The 18,456-nt window shown below is 41.8% G+C and overlaps 1 protein-coding gene across 1 annotated transcript in view; it reads right to left on the minus strand.

Annotated features, from left to right (window-relative positions):
- Positions 1-4,635, minus strand: part of LOC128578993 (uncharacterized) — a 163,080-nt gene extending 158,445 nt beyond the window's left edge. Inside the window, exons 1-2 of the mRNA XM_053581318.1 lie at positions 4,203-4,635; positions 1,559-1,630 (exon numbers count right to left, since the gene is read on the minus strand). Coding sequence (XP_053437293.1) covers positions 1,559-1,630; positions 4,203-4,531 — 401 coding nt within the window. The 5' untranslated portion in view covers positions 4,532-4,635. The remainder of the gene's footprint in view (positions 1-1,558; positions 1,631-4,202) is intronic.
- Between the last annotated feature and the right edge of the window lie 13,821 nt (positions 4,636-18,456).

The following is an 18,456-nucleotide window of genomic DNA, read 5'->3' on the forward strand; positions in this document are numbered from 1 at the left end:
AAGAGAAACTTCTCTAAAGAAGACGGACGCACGATCTACAGACACATGAAAAAAAGCTCATCATCCTTAATCATCAGAGAAATGCAAATCAAAACTACTTTGAGATATCACCTAACCCAAGTAAGAGTAGCCCACATAACAAAATCCCAAAACCAGAGATGTTGGCGTGGATGTGGAGAAAGGGGCACACTTCTACACTGCTGATGGGAATGCACACTAATACGTTCCTTTTGGAAGGATGTTTGGAGAATACTTAGAGTTCTAAAAATAGACCTGCCATTCAATCCTATAATACCTTTACTAGGTATATACCCAGAAGACCAAAAATCACAATATAACAAAGACATCTGTACCAGAATGTTTATTGCAGCCCAATTTATAATTGCTAAATCATGGAAGAAGCCCAAGTGCCCATCGACCCACGAATGGACTAGCAAATTGTGGTACATGTATACCATGGAATATTATGCAGCCTTAAAGAAAGATGGAGACTTTACCTCTTTCATGTTTACATGATGGAGCCGGAACATATTCTTCTTAGGAAAGTATCTCAAGAATGGAAGAAAAAGTATCCAACGTTCTCAGCCCTACTATGAAGCTAATTTATAGCTTTCATATGAAGGCTATAACCCAACTATAGTACAAGAATATGGGGATGGGGCCAAGGGAGGGGAAGGGAGGGGTGAGGTTAAGGTAGAGGGAGGGTAATAGGTGGGGCCATACCTACTGTGCATCTTAGAATGGGTACAGGCGAAACCTACTAAATGCAGAATACAAATGTCCACATACAATAACTAAGAAAATGCCACGAAGGCTATGTTGAACAGTTTGATGAGAATATTCAGATTGTATATGAAATCAGCACATTGTACCCCTTGATTGCACAAATGTACACAGCAATGATTTAACAATAAAAAAAGATCTCAAAGTCATTGCTTATTCATACAGACTACTAAAATGTTCCTAATTTCTCCAAATACATACATTTTGAAGGAAATTGATCAATTTTGAATCAAGCCAGTGCACTAAATGCTAGATTTACTACACTGCCCAATCCACCCTTTCCCACCTCAAAAGTAATGGGTACAAACTCCACATGTTACTCAAGAAAGAGAATCTGGCAGAGAGTAAGCATATGTCAGTCACTATAATTTGAGAAGCCTCTGCACAATGCTTCGTTGGGTTTTTAATTATTCTTTCCTATCATACATTGTAATCTTTCTATAGTATTGCCTAGCATTAAATTCACCAGATCATCAACTCCGTGTAAAATTTCATTATCGATTAAAATGCCTATTTGAAAATAAAATGTTGAAATGATAATTACTTATAGATAAACATGAAATGAACATTTAAATTATCTTAAAATAATAACAAACCATAGCTCAATTCTAAACACTAAGAATCATAAATTGACTTCTGCTGTGGGAAACTCAGTGAGACAAGGTTTCTGGGGTGTTGTAACCCCAATAAAGCATTTTCCTGTGTGAACAGTAAAGACCCCTATGTCATTACTAGTGTCATCCAGCTTGCTTGTATGAAGAGTTTGCATACTTACCCAGGAAGGCAAATGGAAAGTACACAGGGAGGACAATGAACTGTGGCAAAGCCTTTGTCATATGATAGTGACCTATAAAGTATCAAATGAAGGTACATCATCAGTATGGTAGAGCTTTACAACAGTAGAGTCCCAAGTCCTGTAACATCTATGAAAGAGGGGTGTCGAAATCCTGGAGTCCTACTCCCCATCAACCTCTCCCTTTCTCCACTACCCACCCTGGAGAACTGTGGTGACAGGAAAAGCAAAGTTCTCAGTATTCAAAGGGCAGATGCTGGGGGTGGGGAGGAGGGTAGCCCAGATGGCATCCCAAGGTGTCTCCAGCACCCTCGCTTCCTACTCCCAGTATGTACAAAGCAGAAAGTTGATCCATTTTGCAAACGCAAAACCCACACGGCGATCATACATCAATTTGCACAAGTGATCACCACCCTCAGGACAAATACACCAGTAACTGAATCATACTGATGGACAGGCAGCCCCGCCCAGGAGCCGGCAGGAGGTGCCACCGCAGCGGCAGCAGGGCCAGGTATCGCAGTCTCTCGGTCTTGCAGACCTGGGCAGCCACAGCCGGCTCCCAAACTTGCCTGGCCCGGGGGTCACAATCCCAAGATTGGAAATGGGAACCGACCGGGAAAACACAATCGCCAGAGCCCACAGGGACAAGTGCAGGGCCACCAGGTCTGTGAGGTCGGGTGGGGGTAGCTAGGAAACAGAGAGGGAGGAAGGGAGCGAGGGATCCCACCCTGGCTTTGTTGCTGGTGACCATCAAGTTTGCCTCATAGTACAAAATGTCGATCTTAAAGGCTGACAAGACACAGGCAGAGGGAGAAAGAGAAAGGGAATAGAGTCCATCTTGCTTTGGGGAAGAAGGGGGAGAGAAAAACGAAGTGCAAATCCCACACTCTGGGCGTAAGTCTTCTAAACACCTTTCGATAACGGAGCAGCAACGGAGTAGAGTGTCCCCGTGCCCGTGCCTGCTCCAACTGGCGGCAGGCTGGGCAGAAAACGCCTCCCTCTCCTCCTCTTCCTCCTACTTTCCCCTCCTCCTCCCTGGGGCCCGGAGAAGATCCCGCCGCCACTGCCTGGGCTTCTGCTGCCCCCCAGGGAGGCACCGCCGGCGCCCGGCCGAGCGCTGCTATTCCAGGCTTGGACCGCAGCTGCGCGTGTGGGGGTGGGGTGGCCGCACGGGGACCACCGCGCCCGGAACCCCCAGAACCCCTGGACCGCCCGCTGGCTACAAAAGTAGCGCGAGCAGAGGTGGCGCGCAGGGGAGGGAGCGCACCTGGGGGGTCCCCACCGCAAGTGGGCAACTCCAGGAGGTGGCGAAGAACGCCCCTCTCCGCGCAGGGAAAGTACCCCAGTCCCGGTCAGCCAGCTCGGGGAAAGGCAGCCCGGCGTCCGCGGCGGGGAGACAAGAACTGGACTTGTCATTAGCAGGATTGGCAATGGTTTCAAAGCCCCAGGCCAATGACCATTAGCAGAGGCAGAGCTCGCTCCGTCCCCATCCCCCACAACCTCCACCCACCTTCCCCTTCCCTACCCCTGACCCCACCTCCATTCCACCTTCCAAAACTTTTCAACAAGATCCACCTGGACTAATTCGTCCCCAGTTAAAATAATTGACTAGACCCTACACACAGGGAAGGAAGGGGAATATATGTTTTATTTTCCTTTCTACAGAAAGGAAAGCAAAAAATATCTTCTCTCTCTGTTGTACATGTTGTCTTAGCTTTTTGCATGTTTTGTTTTACCTTCCTCATTTAGCATAAATGATTGCGACTATTTCACATATAAACTGTGTTCCAGATTCTCGGATTCAGGGTCCTTGTAAATTACAGGGCTCAGATTCGTCTCAGTTACGTTAAGTTTCATACAATACCAAAAATAAAAAATAATAATTTCTGAGGGTGAGTGAGCGCGAGGAGGTGGAGGAGGAAAAGAAACCTCCAGTCTGATTTCTGTAATTTACTAGGACCCTGATCGCGGCAAATAACAGTGTAACACGAGTGTGGCTCAAGAGGGCTGGGGAGCTCTTTCTAGAGGCATCGACCCTATCCCCGGATAAAGGATCTGCAAGTTTTCTGCCATCGCGACCATGCAAAGCCATAACTTACCTTCAGAAATAAGACTTTAAACAGCCAAGGCCTTCCTCCTCCCCTCCACCACCACCCTCAGCCTCGCTCTCTCCACCTTAAACTTATTGACACAACATAATCCCACATTCAAGCAAAATCCTGACACAGCCTCCCTCCTCCTCTTCCCCCTCCTCTTCCCTCCCTCTCTCTCTCTCTCTGTCTCTCTGGCAGTCTCTTTCTCCCTCTCTCCTGCTCTGCTCTCCCTCTCTCCCCCCTTCCCTCCCCCTTCTCACTCTTCTTCCTCACCCTCTTCCCCCAGTCCTGCTATTCTTCCTCCAGGCTACTCTGGCACTAAAACCACTTTCTCTACTCGCTACGCATTTGGTTAGGGGTGGGGGGTGAGAGGCACTGATCTGCGGGGCCGGAACACCCAAATCCCAACTCTCCAGATGAACGAGCAACTGGGCTGCTGTTCCCGGTCACCAACGCACACGAAACATTCGATAAATCCACCGAGGGCTGGCTCCTCCTACCTTCCTCCTCTGCCCCTGCTCCCCAGGCCCCACCTCCTCGGCAGCCAAGACCATGCTAATTTCGCCGCAACGAAGTTTGGGGCTCCACGGGCTGCAAAGAGCCCCCGCTGGCGTGAGGGCTCTGTTGTTGTTTTCATGGGGCTCCTCCAGCCCGCGCCCCGGCTCCCGGGTGGCGCTGCCAGTGTGCCCAGAGGTGCTGGTTGCAAACGCAGCCTGGCACTGGCTGGCCAGGTACTCCCCAGGTCCGCCCGCAGCCTCCCGCTGACGGGACACTGCCTTGGCGCCCCCCGCCCCCACCTCTCTCGACCCAAAGTTTTGGCGGAGGAGGAAAGTGCCGGGGAGCCAGCCGGCTCCGGAAGCATGGGGTTCCCCCAGTCTTCCTCAAGTCCACGCTACCGGCTGCCGCCGCCGCCGCAGCCGCTCCTGCCTCAGACCCACTTGTGCCTTGGAGCTGCAGCCCGGCAACTCGCAAGTGAGTAGGAAAACAGAAAGTGCGGGGAGAGCTCCCGGGGAGGACTGGAGATGGGGGCGCCTACCTCGCAGGCGTGAGGGCGTGTGTGTGGCTCGCCCTTTGCGGCCAGTCAGGGTTTCTCTGTGGGAAAGCGGAGAGGAGATCGCAGAGCCGCTCTGCCTCCGCTTCACTGTACACTGCTCCATATCTAGTACATGCAACCCGGAGAGACTGAAAACACTCATTTTATATAAGGCAGCCTGCCATTGGCCCCTGCCATGACGGACAGGCCGGGCAGCCAAACAGAAGGCCCGTTACACCCAAACACACACACACACACACACACACACACACACACACACACACACACACACACACACACACACACACACACACACACACACACACACACACACACACACACACACACACACACACATATTTTACAGAGAAACACAAAGATCATCACATTTTCTATTTTCTAATGTTCGGGACCTGTAGACAGTAGGAGAGGACAGGTAGAGAGGCCCAGCAGAGTGGGGTGACGGGGGAAAGCCCTGTCTGTGCCAAGTTGCAAGGCTTGAAACTGGTGTCCTTTTGACTTGGGAGGGTTATGATAACAAACTACAACTCCACTGGATATGGAAGTGGGTTGTTTTTTTTTGTTAATCGTTGCCTTTTTGTGCCCCGTGGAAGAGGCATGCATTGTGTTATAATTTTACAGCCTGACCTGGCTAACAAATGGTCGAAATTAGGTTGGATTTCTTTTGTTAATGGGTGAGCTCTCACTTAGGCCAAAATAGTGCAAGATAAGTTTATTAGCACTATAATGCAATGAGGTTGTTAATGGCTCATTGGTAGGTAAATTCACAAAAATCAATACAATAACACACAGAAACAAAGATAAATATATTGCTGAAATAGCCAAACTACTTTTAGCTGGTCAGAGGACTGTAATCGCCTGTGTGGAGGAGCAAACTGTGTTATCAGGTAGAATAAATCACCGGAGATTGGCTATTTTCCCTTCGCCATAAAAAAGAAAGAATGTCCTTTTGTTTCAATATATATGAGATTTATATTTTTCATGTTATATATATAAATATACGGTTTTTACTTGAAACATTTCACATCTGTGAACATCATGTGTTGGGTAACTTTTGGAGATGATGAACTTGAGAACTGGTCTTTCTGATTTTTTTCTATGATGAATCTTTGGCAGATTATATTTGAAAGTCCAATTTAAATAAATCAACGGGTTGCTGGGAGAAGGCCAAAGCTGGAAATTAAGAGGAATACATTCTATACTAAACTCTTTTTTTTTTTAAATTTAACTAGATATGCAATTTTGAGCAAATTACTTAGTCTCTTCAATGCTCAAGAGTTGGTTTTGAGTTTTGTTTTACGATTTAAATAAAAAGCTTCTCCCAGATCCCTTCATTAAGCATTTAGTCAGAAACTACTATGTACCAGTAATTATCTTAGTTGTTTTCTTACAGGTCCTTCTGATTTAACAGTCTATGAATTATTAAATACAAACATTTTGGAGCTTAAGTATACTCTGTAACTTTATGGTTGACATGCATAGCTTTAAAACTTAAAAGAAACCTAAATAAGAAAATTTATTTTAAATCCCCTTTTATTTCCTCGATGCTATCTTAAGGTTTTTCTCTCACATCCATGAAGTTATCAAAAGACAGTCTCTGTGTGAGTGTATAAAAAGGGGAAAGAGAAACAGATAGAGAGACAACTTAAGTTTATGAAAACAAATATAGAAATCTAATGTTTTAATTATTTTTTAAAGGGAAATGTATATTTAATCACACCATTTTAAACAGATAATATTAATGACACTTTGCATTCAGTTGACAGAAAGAATAAAGTGTTCTTTATCCAGACTAGACTGCACTGAGGTTGGTGCTAAGTATTATAATCTCTATTTTACCCATAAGAGAAATGAGGCAGGGACAGATATACTTTCTGCTCCATGTTACACAGAATGACAGTGAAAAAGGAATTTAAAACCAAGACTTTTAATACCCAGCACAGATTTTGAGTAAATGACAAACTTCAAGGACAAGAGGCAGATGGAAAGAAAACTGGATAAACTTTCTTAGGTTCTCATTGTGCACTTCTTTTTTTTGAGACAAAAGTTTCACTTTTTCACCCTCTTGGTGGTAGAGTGTCATGGCATCATAACTCAACAATACACTGAAATTTTTGGGCTTAAGTGATCCTATTGCCTCAGCCTCCCAAGTAGCTAGGACTATAAGGCGCCTGCCACAACACCCAGCTTTATTTTATTTTTTATTTTTTTTTATTTTTTTGCCTTCAGGTCTTGGTCTTGCTCTGGTCAGGCTGGTCTTAAACTCCTGAGCTCAAGAAATCCGTCAGCCTCAGTGTCCCGGAGTCTAGAATCACAGGCATGAGCCACTGAGCCTGGCCATTGTTCTCCATTTTATTTTTTTATTATTTTTTTTATTTTTTGCAGTTTTTGGCGGGGGCTGGGTTTGAACTCACCACCTCAAGCATATGGGGCCGGTGCCCTACTCCTTTGAGCCACAGGCACCGCCCTGTTGTCCTTTTTAAAGACATAAAAGACTCAACAAGAGTTGCCATATTTAATTGCTTGGGAAAGTGCTGTGCGTTATTTGTTGGTGTATGTATTTTACGAAAACTATTAAAGACTAGCCTATTCCCCACCCCTGTAGGAAACAACCCCCAACCATTAGGAAAACATTCTTCATATTTTTTGTGGTCACAAGATATTTTTGTTGAATTATACTTTGCAGAGTTATTTAGAGCTACAGCCTTCAAAGTTTTAGATCATTCATTGTTATTATTAAATTGTTAGAGTATGTAGCCTTAACATACGTATATTTTTGTATACATTATAATAGATAGGCTATTTAGTAAAATCATATAGTCACAAAAACACAGTATAAAAGCATGAGATTAAAATAACATTAAATAAGAATTCTAAATTTTCCCATAGTCCATAAAACTGTAGATTCCTATGATAGAGTTTTACACATACCTGAGGGTTTTGCATTCCAGTTTAGAGACCTCTGGTGCAAAGTGCTAACTGACAAGGATTGACGCAGGAGAGCATAAAGAAGTGCATTAAAGTGACTTCTTGCAAGTCACTATTGCTGTTGGAGAAGTGGTAGGTCCGTAGAACTGTTAGATTGGGAGAATGATAACCTTTTCTTTTTTAGTACTTACGATATATTGATGATATATTTATATGAGGTCATTATGTTGCAGAATAAACCATTATTCAATATTCTTTTGCACAACATTTATTGAGAGGGTTCTGTGTACTAGGCACTTGTGCATGCCAGATTCTAGAAAAAGAAAATTGTTTGCTCCTGGAAAAAACAAAGGATTAGAATTCCATTGATAGAGCCTCACCACTAAGTAAAGAAAGGACTCTTAGAACTAACTTTAATGTAGTATCTTGCCTTTTTGGAAATACTTTTAATGATTTTATTATCTCATTTGAGAGTAAATATCAGGAAATTTTAAATGATGGTAGTGATCAAAAATTAAAATTATGATGTGGGGGGGGCCGCCTGTGGCTCAGTGAGTACGGCGCCGGCCCCGTATGCCGAGGGTGGCGGGTTCAAACCCAGCCCCGGCCAAACTGCAACAAAAAAATAGCCGGGCGTTGTGGCGGGCGCCTGTAGTCCCAGCTGCTCGGGAGGCTGAGGCAAAAGAATCGCGTAAGCCCAAGAGTTAGAGGTTGCTGTGAGCCGTGTGACACCACGGCACTCTACCCGAGGGCGGTACAGTGAGACTCTTGGTCTCTACAAAAAAAAAAAAAAATATATGATCGGGATAGCTTTCTTAGAGTTTAATTTTTATAATGCAGGGTTACAAAAATAAAAACAACTGTTGGTTACGTGGATAAAATGGCATTAAAAAAATGTCAACCAACATTTTTCTGATTTCCACATTTAATAAATGACCAGTCACAAGTTGAGCTCACATGGTTCGCATATTCTTCCTTCTCATGGCCTTGATTGTCTATTTTTTCATTTTATTTTGTAAGAATAAAATAAGTGACATGTATGTTGTAAGTAACATAAAACTATCTTGGGAAAGCATATTTAAATACTTTTATACAGTGGGCACCTGTAGCACAGTGGTCACAGCACCAGCCACATCCACTGAGGGTGATGGATTCAAAACAGCCACATACACCGAGGGTGATGGGTTCAAAACAACGGTGACAACTACAACAAAAAAAATAGCCAGACCTTGTGGCAGGCGCCAGTAGTCCCAGCTATTTGGGAGGCTGAGGCGAAGGAATTGCTCAAGCCCAAGAGTTTCAGGTTGCTGTGAGCTGTGACACCACAGTACTCTACCTAGGGCAACAGAGCGGGACTCTGTCTCAAAATAAATAAATAAATAAATACGCGAATGTATGTGTACAAACATAATTTCATTTCTTATTTATGTAGGCCTTCTTTATCCAATCCTAGTTCAAAAAAATTTTTAACTGATTTTGCTACTCTCTGCCTATGTGACCCTGGAGAAAGTGCCTTAATCAGTGTAAGACTGTTGCCTCGTTTGTGTAATGGGAATAAGAGTAATAAGAGTAATCATAAATGAAATGATACACATGAAATACTTGGGCCTAGAACATACTAAACATTCAATCAATATTATTTCAATTGATCTCTCACACATACAAGCCAATGACAGCTGCTTTATAGAAAGTTTTCTAAGACTTAACTATAATTTCAAATGGAGTTTATGAAACTGATTACAACTTACTTGCTTGATGTTTGCAATTTCCTTTTAGCCTGTACTCTACCAACTTCACCATCTCTGCACATAAAAGAGTTGTCAGCCTGATCCCAGGACAAAGCAAACATCTTATTGGGTGGACATTATTAAGCATCTAAAAAAGCAAGCTTGTAATAAATCACTCTTTGAAACAAGCCATTGAAACTCTAGATAGTTGCAGTGAGGGGTGTCTGCCTTACATAACAATTTAAGGCTTGTACTTGACCTTGCTGAGCTTCATTTTTTTTCTTTATACGATAAAAATAGAGAAAAATCATACCTGTCTCCTCAGGGCCAATGCAAAGGGAGTAAATACTAGAAGCTGGAGAGTTGGATTACTTTCTCAGCAACAATGCAGAAATTCACAATCTCATAGAGAACCATTTTCTACCAGTACCGTCAGATTCGGGAACAAGAAAGAGAACACCCTGATTTCTTAGGATGATGTTTGGCAAAACCTCTTGGAATTCCCATTCTCCCACGATCTTCTGTAGCATTTTATTTCCGTTACTCTTACGGCTTTCAAATACTTTGCCTTGTATTACATTATTTATTTATTGATAGAGATCTTTATTAAAGGCAGACACCCTAGCAAAATAGTAATGTCTCCTTCAGTGTTTTATTTTCCAGTGGTGGATAGAACAGTAACTACTACATTGCCTAACATGTAACAGTAACTCAGCAAACGTTTATAAAATAAATGAACAAGACAAGCAAAAACAAACAAAAAGACCATAAATTCTAAGAAAGCTCAGACAGAGTCCAGAAATAAAAGAGTTGTCAGAGAAGATTGGGAGTCCCAGGTGTCTGCTAAACAAAACTTACATATTATTTTACTTTTCTACGACACTCTTATGTCTGAGATAGCCAAGCATAACTCACCAAAATTCACATGAGGTAGGTGAGGCAGAAAGAGGGACCTTTTAAAGGTAAGAAAAATTGAAGCAGGAAAGATGAAATGATTCTCTCAGTATTAAACAGCTAGTAGCAGTACAGGGTTAGTACAAAGGTCCTAGACTCCTAGTTATGGAAACCCTTTTATTGATGGAAGAAAGAGGTGAGTCCAAGGAGTCACTCAGGGATCAGACCATAAATATAGGTCTCTAAGTGGACAATAATTTTACACAAATGGATTAGATCCTCAAATTCCATATCCTTTGTATTAGCAGGAAGATCTTTCAAGCCACCATTCATTAGAAGTTTCAACAACATACCCAACCAGGAACTTCTGCTAAGGACACATCCAGGTCCTGGTAACTCCTTCTTCCCAAGATAGTCTATTTCATTTTATCTTTGAATGGTTTTGACCACTACAAAGTTCTTCCCAAACTTAACATAACTTCTCAACTTTTAAGTTCACAAATTGTTCCTTTTTTTCTATTTCCTTGGGACCACACAGAACAATCTCAAGTGATATGGCACTTGATATATGTAAAGACAGCTATCCACTACCTCCTGCCTTGAGTTGGGCCTTTACTTGCAAGCTAATAGTTGGAGTTTCTTAACACATTTTTCTAAGGCACCTTTGTTGATTCTTAGTCTCCTCTCAAACCCCACCTCTTGTCTTTGTTGATCTGTTTCTTCAAGTGTGTTAGAAAGTGCAGGTGGGAGCGGAGGCAGTATGGGGGTACACCATGGCCATGGCTCCTTCGTACAATATTTCTATTAATGCAGCCAAAGACAGAATGTGCCTTTTTGGCAGCCAGTCTGCCACAAATTTCTAGCCTGACCCTATTGTTCTTATTCTAAAAAAAAAAAAAGTTTTTGAAATGTGAGCTACCAAGCCTGTCTCCTTAATTCTACACTATCTGTTTTAGGGAAATGGAGGCATAAAACTTTATAATCCTGGAAATGTATAGCAGTTAATAGCCAACTCTTTGAAATCTTAGTTCCAACACTTAGGAGCTAAGCCTTGTGAACTTGGAACAAGTTAGATAACTTCCCTTTGCTTCAGTTCTTCCTGTACCAAAAGGATGATAATAATGTACCTCTTAGGTTTTTGCAAGAATCAAATAAAATACATAAAATACTTTAAAACAGTGCTTTTCACGTAAGACGTGCTCAGTAAATGGGTGGGTTTCCCTTTTATGTTTTTATTCTTTTGGGGTTTTTTGTTTGTTTATTTGTTGTTTAGGTGTTTTTTTGCTAATGAGATTCAGCCCAGAATTCTACTTTGCCAACATCTTTTTGTATGCTGATTGTTCAACACATTTGCTGTTGATCTCACCATCTTTGGTTCATTCACAAATTTTATGTTTTCTTTACATTTTTCCATATCGTTTTTGCAAGCGTTGTCCAAGACAGAAACAAAAAGCCTCTTAATAGGTTACATCGGTCCCTTCTGCAGCACTCCCAGGACCACAGTTGTGGAGCCTGTCCCGTACAGCTACCTATTTTCACCTAAATTTTTATTATTCAAACCTAAAGAAATTTGCAGAAAATAATATAATGTAGCAACCACCTAGGCACTTCATTGCAAGTTAACATGTTATTACATTGCTTCAGAGTCCTTTATAAGAAATAGAACATTGCGGATCCGTATGAAACTCCCTTCCCTGATCTGCTCCCTTCCAGTTTTCCCAGAGGTAACCATTATTGTGTAATTTTATTCTCATTATCCTATCTGTATTTTTTGCATCCCACTCATGAAAATACATATGACTTTATAAAGAGTTTATGAAATTTACATTACTAATGTTATCAGAGAGGAGTTCTTTGGTAAGTGGGGTTTGACAACATTAGTTAATTAAAACAAAAACCAGAGTTTATAGTGAAGTATGGGATAGCTCTTAGAAATAAAGCAAAATTTGCAGAACCAGATCTCACATAACTCAGCATTAATGTCATCTCCAGGAATTGAGATCGTTTTAGGTTAGAATATCTTCATTATGATAAATTTGCTCAAACTCTTTTCAATCTGTTGTTTATGCCACTGAAGAGAGGGGAATGGCAGACTCCAGTTGGCTTTACCAATGTTTCATGCTTACCCTTTGGCCAGAGTGGAAGAGGACCCTTTGTTTGATCTTCCCACCAAGATTGTCCAGTAACCTAATCTGGTGTGGGGAGAAGCACAGGCAGGAGAAGCAGTGGGGTGATGGATGCAACATATTGGAAACATTCTAGTTCTTGGTAGAGTCACAGGTGTTCACTTAATAACTTGCAGAAATGTTACATAATTCTTTTGTATGTATAAACATATTTCAAAAATTAAACTCTAAGAATATGACAGGAAAAAAAGGCATGCATGCAAGAAGGTTTTTTGGTTACCAATGTAAAAGTAGAGTCCTAGTAAGAGAAGAAGGCAAATAGATACTGGACAGGGGAAAGCAAGAGATCTGTAACATCTCCAGCAGCCACAGTGCAACTGAGCTATCAGTTTGTTAACCTTGTACAAAAGATAAATAGGGTTACGCTAGCTTAATGACCCCACCCTAACTTCTAGCAAATTCTTCATCCTTTTTCTAAGTATGCACATATCTTTTCTTCACTTGCCTATCTTAGTCAGATTGCATTAAGTTTCAAATACCAGATTGACTGTTTCTAATTTGTTAACATGCTGACCTATGGCAGTGCTATTGAAGAGAAGGAAAAATGAAATTAATAATTTTGCCTGTCACAATATAATAGAAGGATAGGAAGGAAAGAAAGGAATGTGACCTGAATAGCGTAGGAGAGGGGGAGGAAATCATATAAAAGAAACCTTTTCATAAATAGATAACTCTGAATTAAAAGAAGAGGGAGGTCTCCTCGAGCCTCTTGAGCAACAGCTGGGTCACAATATTAGGTGAAGGGGTAAGGGTCTTTTTGCCAACTCCCTAAGTCAGTGGTTGCAGCAAAGTCAAGGCCTTCTTTGGCCACTTTGACTTAGACACGTCCTTCCTTCAACAACTTAATTGCAGAGGAGTGTCACATTCTTTGCCCTCTCCAGTCCTACTTGTTCTGTTCAGAGGAATAAAGCAGGCAGCAGAAAACTCCTTCAGTCCAGAGAAGCTTTTTTCCCTAATTTGAAGGTGTCATCTGCTGTCACACCCTTTACAGGCTGGAATCATCTCTATCACTCCAACAGGAGAGCTACCTATTCACAAGGTGCCTCAAAGTGTTGAACAGAGAAGAGCTAATCCAATGTCGTAGTGATCATCTGTGAAATCAGTAGCTTTTCCATCCTGAGTGAAGTAAAGAAGAAAGAGGCATCCAGTAAACCTCAAACTGGAATCCTAGTGAGAATGGAAGAAAGAGCCAAGCCTGAGGAGCAAAACTAAGTTTCACGGGTCATTCACTCATTCAATCATTCAACAACATTTATTAAATGGAATCATTCAACAACATTTATTAAATGGTTTTCTGGGCCAGGTACTATGGCTATTATTGCAAGAGACACCAAGCAGATGTGGTCCCTGTGCTAATGGAGCTTAAGGTCTAGCCTCAGAGACAGCTGCAATATACAAAGTAACAAAAAGTGTTGCCCAGAATCAGCCTGGAGGCAGAGCAGGCCAGCTTGCAATGCTGGGGGAATATAAACACGGAGGAGTGAATCTCAAGATCTAAGGTTGCTAAAGCCTTAGTTGTTTTAAAGAGTACAGAGGTTGTAGTCAGCTAAGGCAAAAGGCTGGATTATGGGATCTTTAGATTCTTAGCTTGGCTTTATATTTTAACTAAAAGAGAATTCCAATTTGAGATGTATCCTTTTTGTGATTTGTGTGGTCACTATTATTACTTTTTAAACATTGGGGTTTATGTGTAGTAGTGAGTGGTTGGAAGAGATAATTGTTTTTCTTGCCTCAGAAATTCTAGTAGGAGGCTAAATATATAGACGTATTCAGCAAAAAAATAGAAAAGTTCAAGTGTTAAGACCAAATTCTGCCACTGAGAGATCACCAGACACACATGCAGAAAACAAAGGAGTGCTACTTTATTCAAGCATGCTTAGGCCATAACTCAGGCAGAACTCTGCTCAGAGGGGACGACCTCAAGGTAGAAATGATGGTGGGTTTGTACTCTTTGGTGTGATGCATTTTGGGGTGCAACAAAACACGGGGGAAATTTCCCAGGGGAGACCAGGACCAAGTTGTGAGGTTGGTCCATGCAGGGACTGAGGTAATTTAGGAGGTTTAGGATTGGCTGGCTCTATCTGGAACTGACCCTGCCTGGAGGCCGTGAGACTAGGGAGGGCGGGCTTTCCCTGGTTTTGGCTGGGGCAGGAGGGCCAACTCTCACCCAGGGGCAGCTGCTGAGAATCAACCCCTGGTGAAAGACTGACTCTACCCCCCACCTTCCTCACCCTGCTAACTAGCCTTTTTATCTTCTCCCTTTCTTATATCCCCTATGTCTCCCATTGCCCTTAACATCTGTAGGTGGGAGTTAGTTAACATTATAGTGTTGCAGTCAAAACCCTCTCTTTCCAGCAATTAAAGAGTTACTACAGAGTTTGTTAAAAACTATTTTTTTCTGGTTGCAGAAAACCTGTGGTTGCTATGTTACAGTTTTGAGATAAGGTGCTTCAGCAGAAGACCCAAGGTCAGTTATGCATTTAGAACTAGAGAAAAAAAAAATGGTCTTCTTTAGACTATAGCCGCTTTTCCCCCCCTCCTCCGCCCCAACACAGGGTTAGGATTTGCCGCCGGGCCCTTCACAAGTACTAGTGGTTATAAGAAGATATGTCAGGAAATACTACACACCAGAGGTTTCAGGTGCCTGCTACACAGATGATTTCAATGACTATTTCCTTAAATAAAACATGTCTGGTTAGAATGACAAACACTAGATATTGATGAAGATTTTAGTTTTTATTTATATTTTGGAAAGGCATAATTACATTTTGATTTTATGTCATTTCTCATGAAATAGACCTGCTTGCTATTCTACTGGGATTGTGTTCCCTTAATAAGTTTTGCAATTTGTGTTGATATTTGCTTTATCTGTGCATGTTCATGGGGTGTATATGAACTAAAGCTCCCTTTCTTAGAGCTTAACAGCTGGTTGTTCTGTGCTCAGAAAGATAAGGATTCAAACACTGGCCTGGCCAGTTACTAGTTATATGACCTTGACCAACTTTCTTAATCCTACCAAGCCTTAGACCTCAGTTTTTTTGTTTTTTTTTTTAGAGACAAAGTCTCACTTTGTCGCCCTCAGTAGATTGCTGTGGTGTCACAGCTCACAGCAACCTCTGCTCCTGGGCTTAGGTGATTCTCTTGCCTCAGTCTCCTGAGTAGCTGGGACTATAGGCGCCCCCTACAATGCTTGGCTATTTTTTTGCAGTTTGGCCAGGGCTGGGTTCGAGCCTGCCACCCTTGAAATATGGGGCTGGCACCCTACTCACTGAGCCACAGGCACCGCCCTAGGCCTCCGTTTTTTAAACTACAAATGGGGATCAGAATGGTTCCTTAAGGGTTATTGGGAAAATTAGACAAAGTGATGAATATGAAAATAGCCACTGATACTCCATAAATAATAGCTTTGATTTTAAGTGTGGCTTGTCGTATAATGTTATGTTTAGTGTCCAGTGATATGGAGCCCTGGGTAATAAATAGGAATTTTATTTTCTGAATATAACTAAAATGCTTGAGAGATTGGGGGGGGCTCTTCTTTGAGGATTGCTAAATTTAATATGGAAGCACACACAGTATTGTGCAATAATTGGATGAACTAAATATTTACTTGTTTTCTTTACAAAAGATAGTGATGGTTCCAATTATTTAGGTAATATTGGATAAATCCAGAGTGTTTATGTACCTCTGATTTGACTTGTTTAAATTTCTCAATAGGTGTTGATGGTAGAACAAGAAGTCATTTTTTGTTCTGAATTCCCATTGCAGCATCAGCATACACAGTCTTATAATAGGATTTTTCAAATTGCAGTTCATTAGAGTCACCCAGTTGAGGTCAGGAGTGGTAGTTACACCAGTAATATAGCACTCGCGAAGGCTGAGGCAGGAGGATCCCTTGAGCTCAGGGGGTTTCAAGACCAGCCTGAGCAAGAGTGAGACCCCATCTCTAATAAAAATCTGAGACAGGAAGATTGCTTGAACCCAGGAGTTTGAGGTTCCTATGTTTGAGTTTGAGCTCGGCTGAGGCTATGGCACTCTAGCCAGGCAACACTCTGGAAAAAAAAAAAAAAAAAGAATTGCCTAGTTCACTTGCTAAAAACTCAGATTCCTGGGTCTGATGTGTGAAGATGTCTGTGAATTTTAAGTAAATGCCATAACCCAGCTGACTTTTATAAACATCTAAGCTTAGGAAAAATGTAGACCACACAAATAATGGTGTCCCCAAATACACTATACTCCTAAAGTTTTGTCAAGTTGTGCATATTATTTGAATGGCAACTTCTATGACATATTTATGTGACACACCATGATACTTTCAGAGGACATAAAATTTTTCTTGTTCCTTATGCATTGACAATCATTTCTAAATCATTTGATTAATAATGATTTCTTTTCTCTCTTACTCTTCAGAAACAATTATCTTTCTCTGCCTATTGTAACAGCTAGATTGTTACCTTATGCTTGTTACTAAAGAGTGGGGCTGGGTATGAGGCAAAAGTGAATAGTTATGTGATTGGTGTCTATAGAGAACCCCTGGTTGATGCAAACCTCTCCCTGGTTGAATTCAAATGTTCAAAATGGCCTTTCTCTCCCCAGTGTCTCTGTCCCTAAGTCTCATTTACACCCCTGACATATATCCTTCTGACATCCCTGCCCTATGTGACCCTGACCCTTTCTATACTGTTCATAATCCAGATCTATTTTGATCTATGATTGCTATCTCATTCCACTTCTGAAAATTTGTTGGCCATGAAGACAGTAAAACTTGCAAATTCCAGTTCTTATTTAGAGAAGAAATATATGCATAGAAGTGTCACTTCAAGTTGGGGGGTGAGGAGGAGAAAGGGAAGATGCCTATGAATTCAGGGACGAGATCTCTACCTTTATATTGTCTGACCCACAGGTAGTTACAGGCACAGAGACAGCTGAGCCATGAACGCAAATTACTTGCTGCCTGTAAGATGTTGGATCTGCAAGTATTTAGTTTGCTAAGCCATTTTCTACTGCTCAGGAATCGTGACAAGTTTTGATATTTGAAGTTCTGTGGTTTGAGAGATTGATTGGTGGATGAACAATGCTAATTGCCTTTTACTTAAAGATGTTTTTAGGAGATCCTTGTGGCTTTAATGAAAGCAACATCCTGTATGTAGTAAATTTAGAGATTATAATCCAGGAAAGCAAAATCTCTTCGGCATGAATTTCCAAGCATCCCAGGAAAGATACCTTTCCATTTAGCAACCTTAATAAAAGTGAGGTTCATATGCTGAGATGGCTCCATCAGGACTCTCAGATCACAGAGGTGGCTTCAGATAGTCTGCTGCAGAGCAGGGGTTACACACATGGGCTTTGGAGTCAGATTGATGTTGGTTTGGGGATCCTGACTCCACCTCTCACAAAGTGTATGAAACTGGACAAATGAGGGTAACAATAGCCGTGGTGAGAAGAATAAGGTAATGAATACAAAGCCTTTAGTGTTACTCCTGGGGTGCAGTAGCACCTCAATATTCTTCTTTATTGTCTTATGAACCTATCGTCCCAATCTTTTTGTGCATTTTATCCAAGTCTTTTTATTTGTTTGTTTGTTTGTTTTGAGACAGAGTCTCACTCTGTCACCAGGGCTAGAGTACCATGGCATCAGCCTAGCACTCAGCAACCTCAAACTCTTGGGTTCAAGCAATCCTCTTCCCTCAGCCTCCCAAGTAGCTGGACCTACAGGCACCTGCCACAATACCTGACTCATTTTTCCATTTCTCTTAGAGATGGGGTCATACTCTTGCCCAGGCTCAAGGGATCCTGCCACCTTGCTGGGACCTATCCCTTGTCCAAGTCTTTTTCAAATTAAATCATGTAATATGTCAATATGTCTCTAATTCCCTATTCTTCATTTTCTCCAATTCATGTATTAATTCAACAAATATTTCCTGAGCGCCTACTACATGTAAAGCATGTACGTGAGACAGAGAACAAAACAGACAAAAATCCTTGCCATCGTGGAGCTTTG

This window comes from Nycticebus coucang, chromosome Y (assembly GCF_027406575.1).
Source record: "Nycticebus coucang isolate mNycCou1 chromosome Y, mNycCou1.pri, whole genome shotgun sequence".
In the NCBI taxonomy this organism is placed as follows: domain Eukaryota; kingdom Metazoa; phylum Chordata; class Mammalia; order Primates; family Lorisidae; genus Nycticebus; species Nycticebus coucang.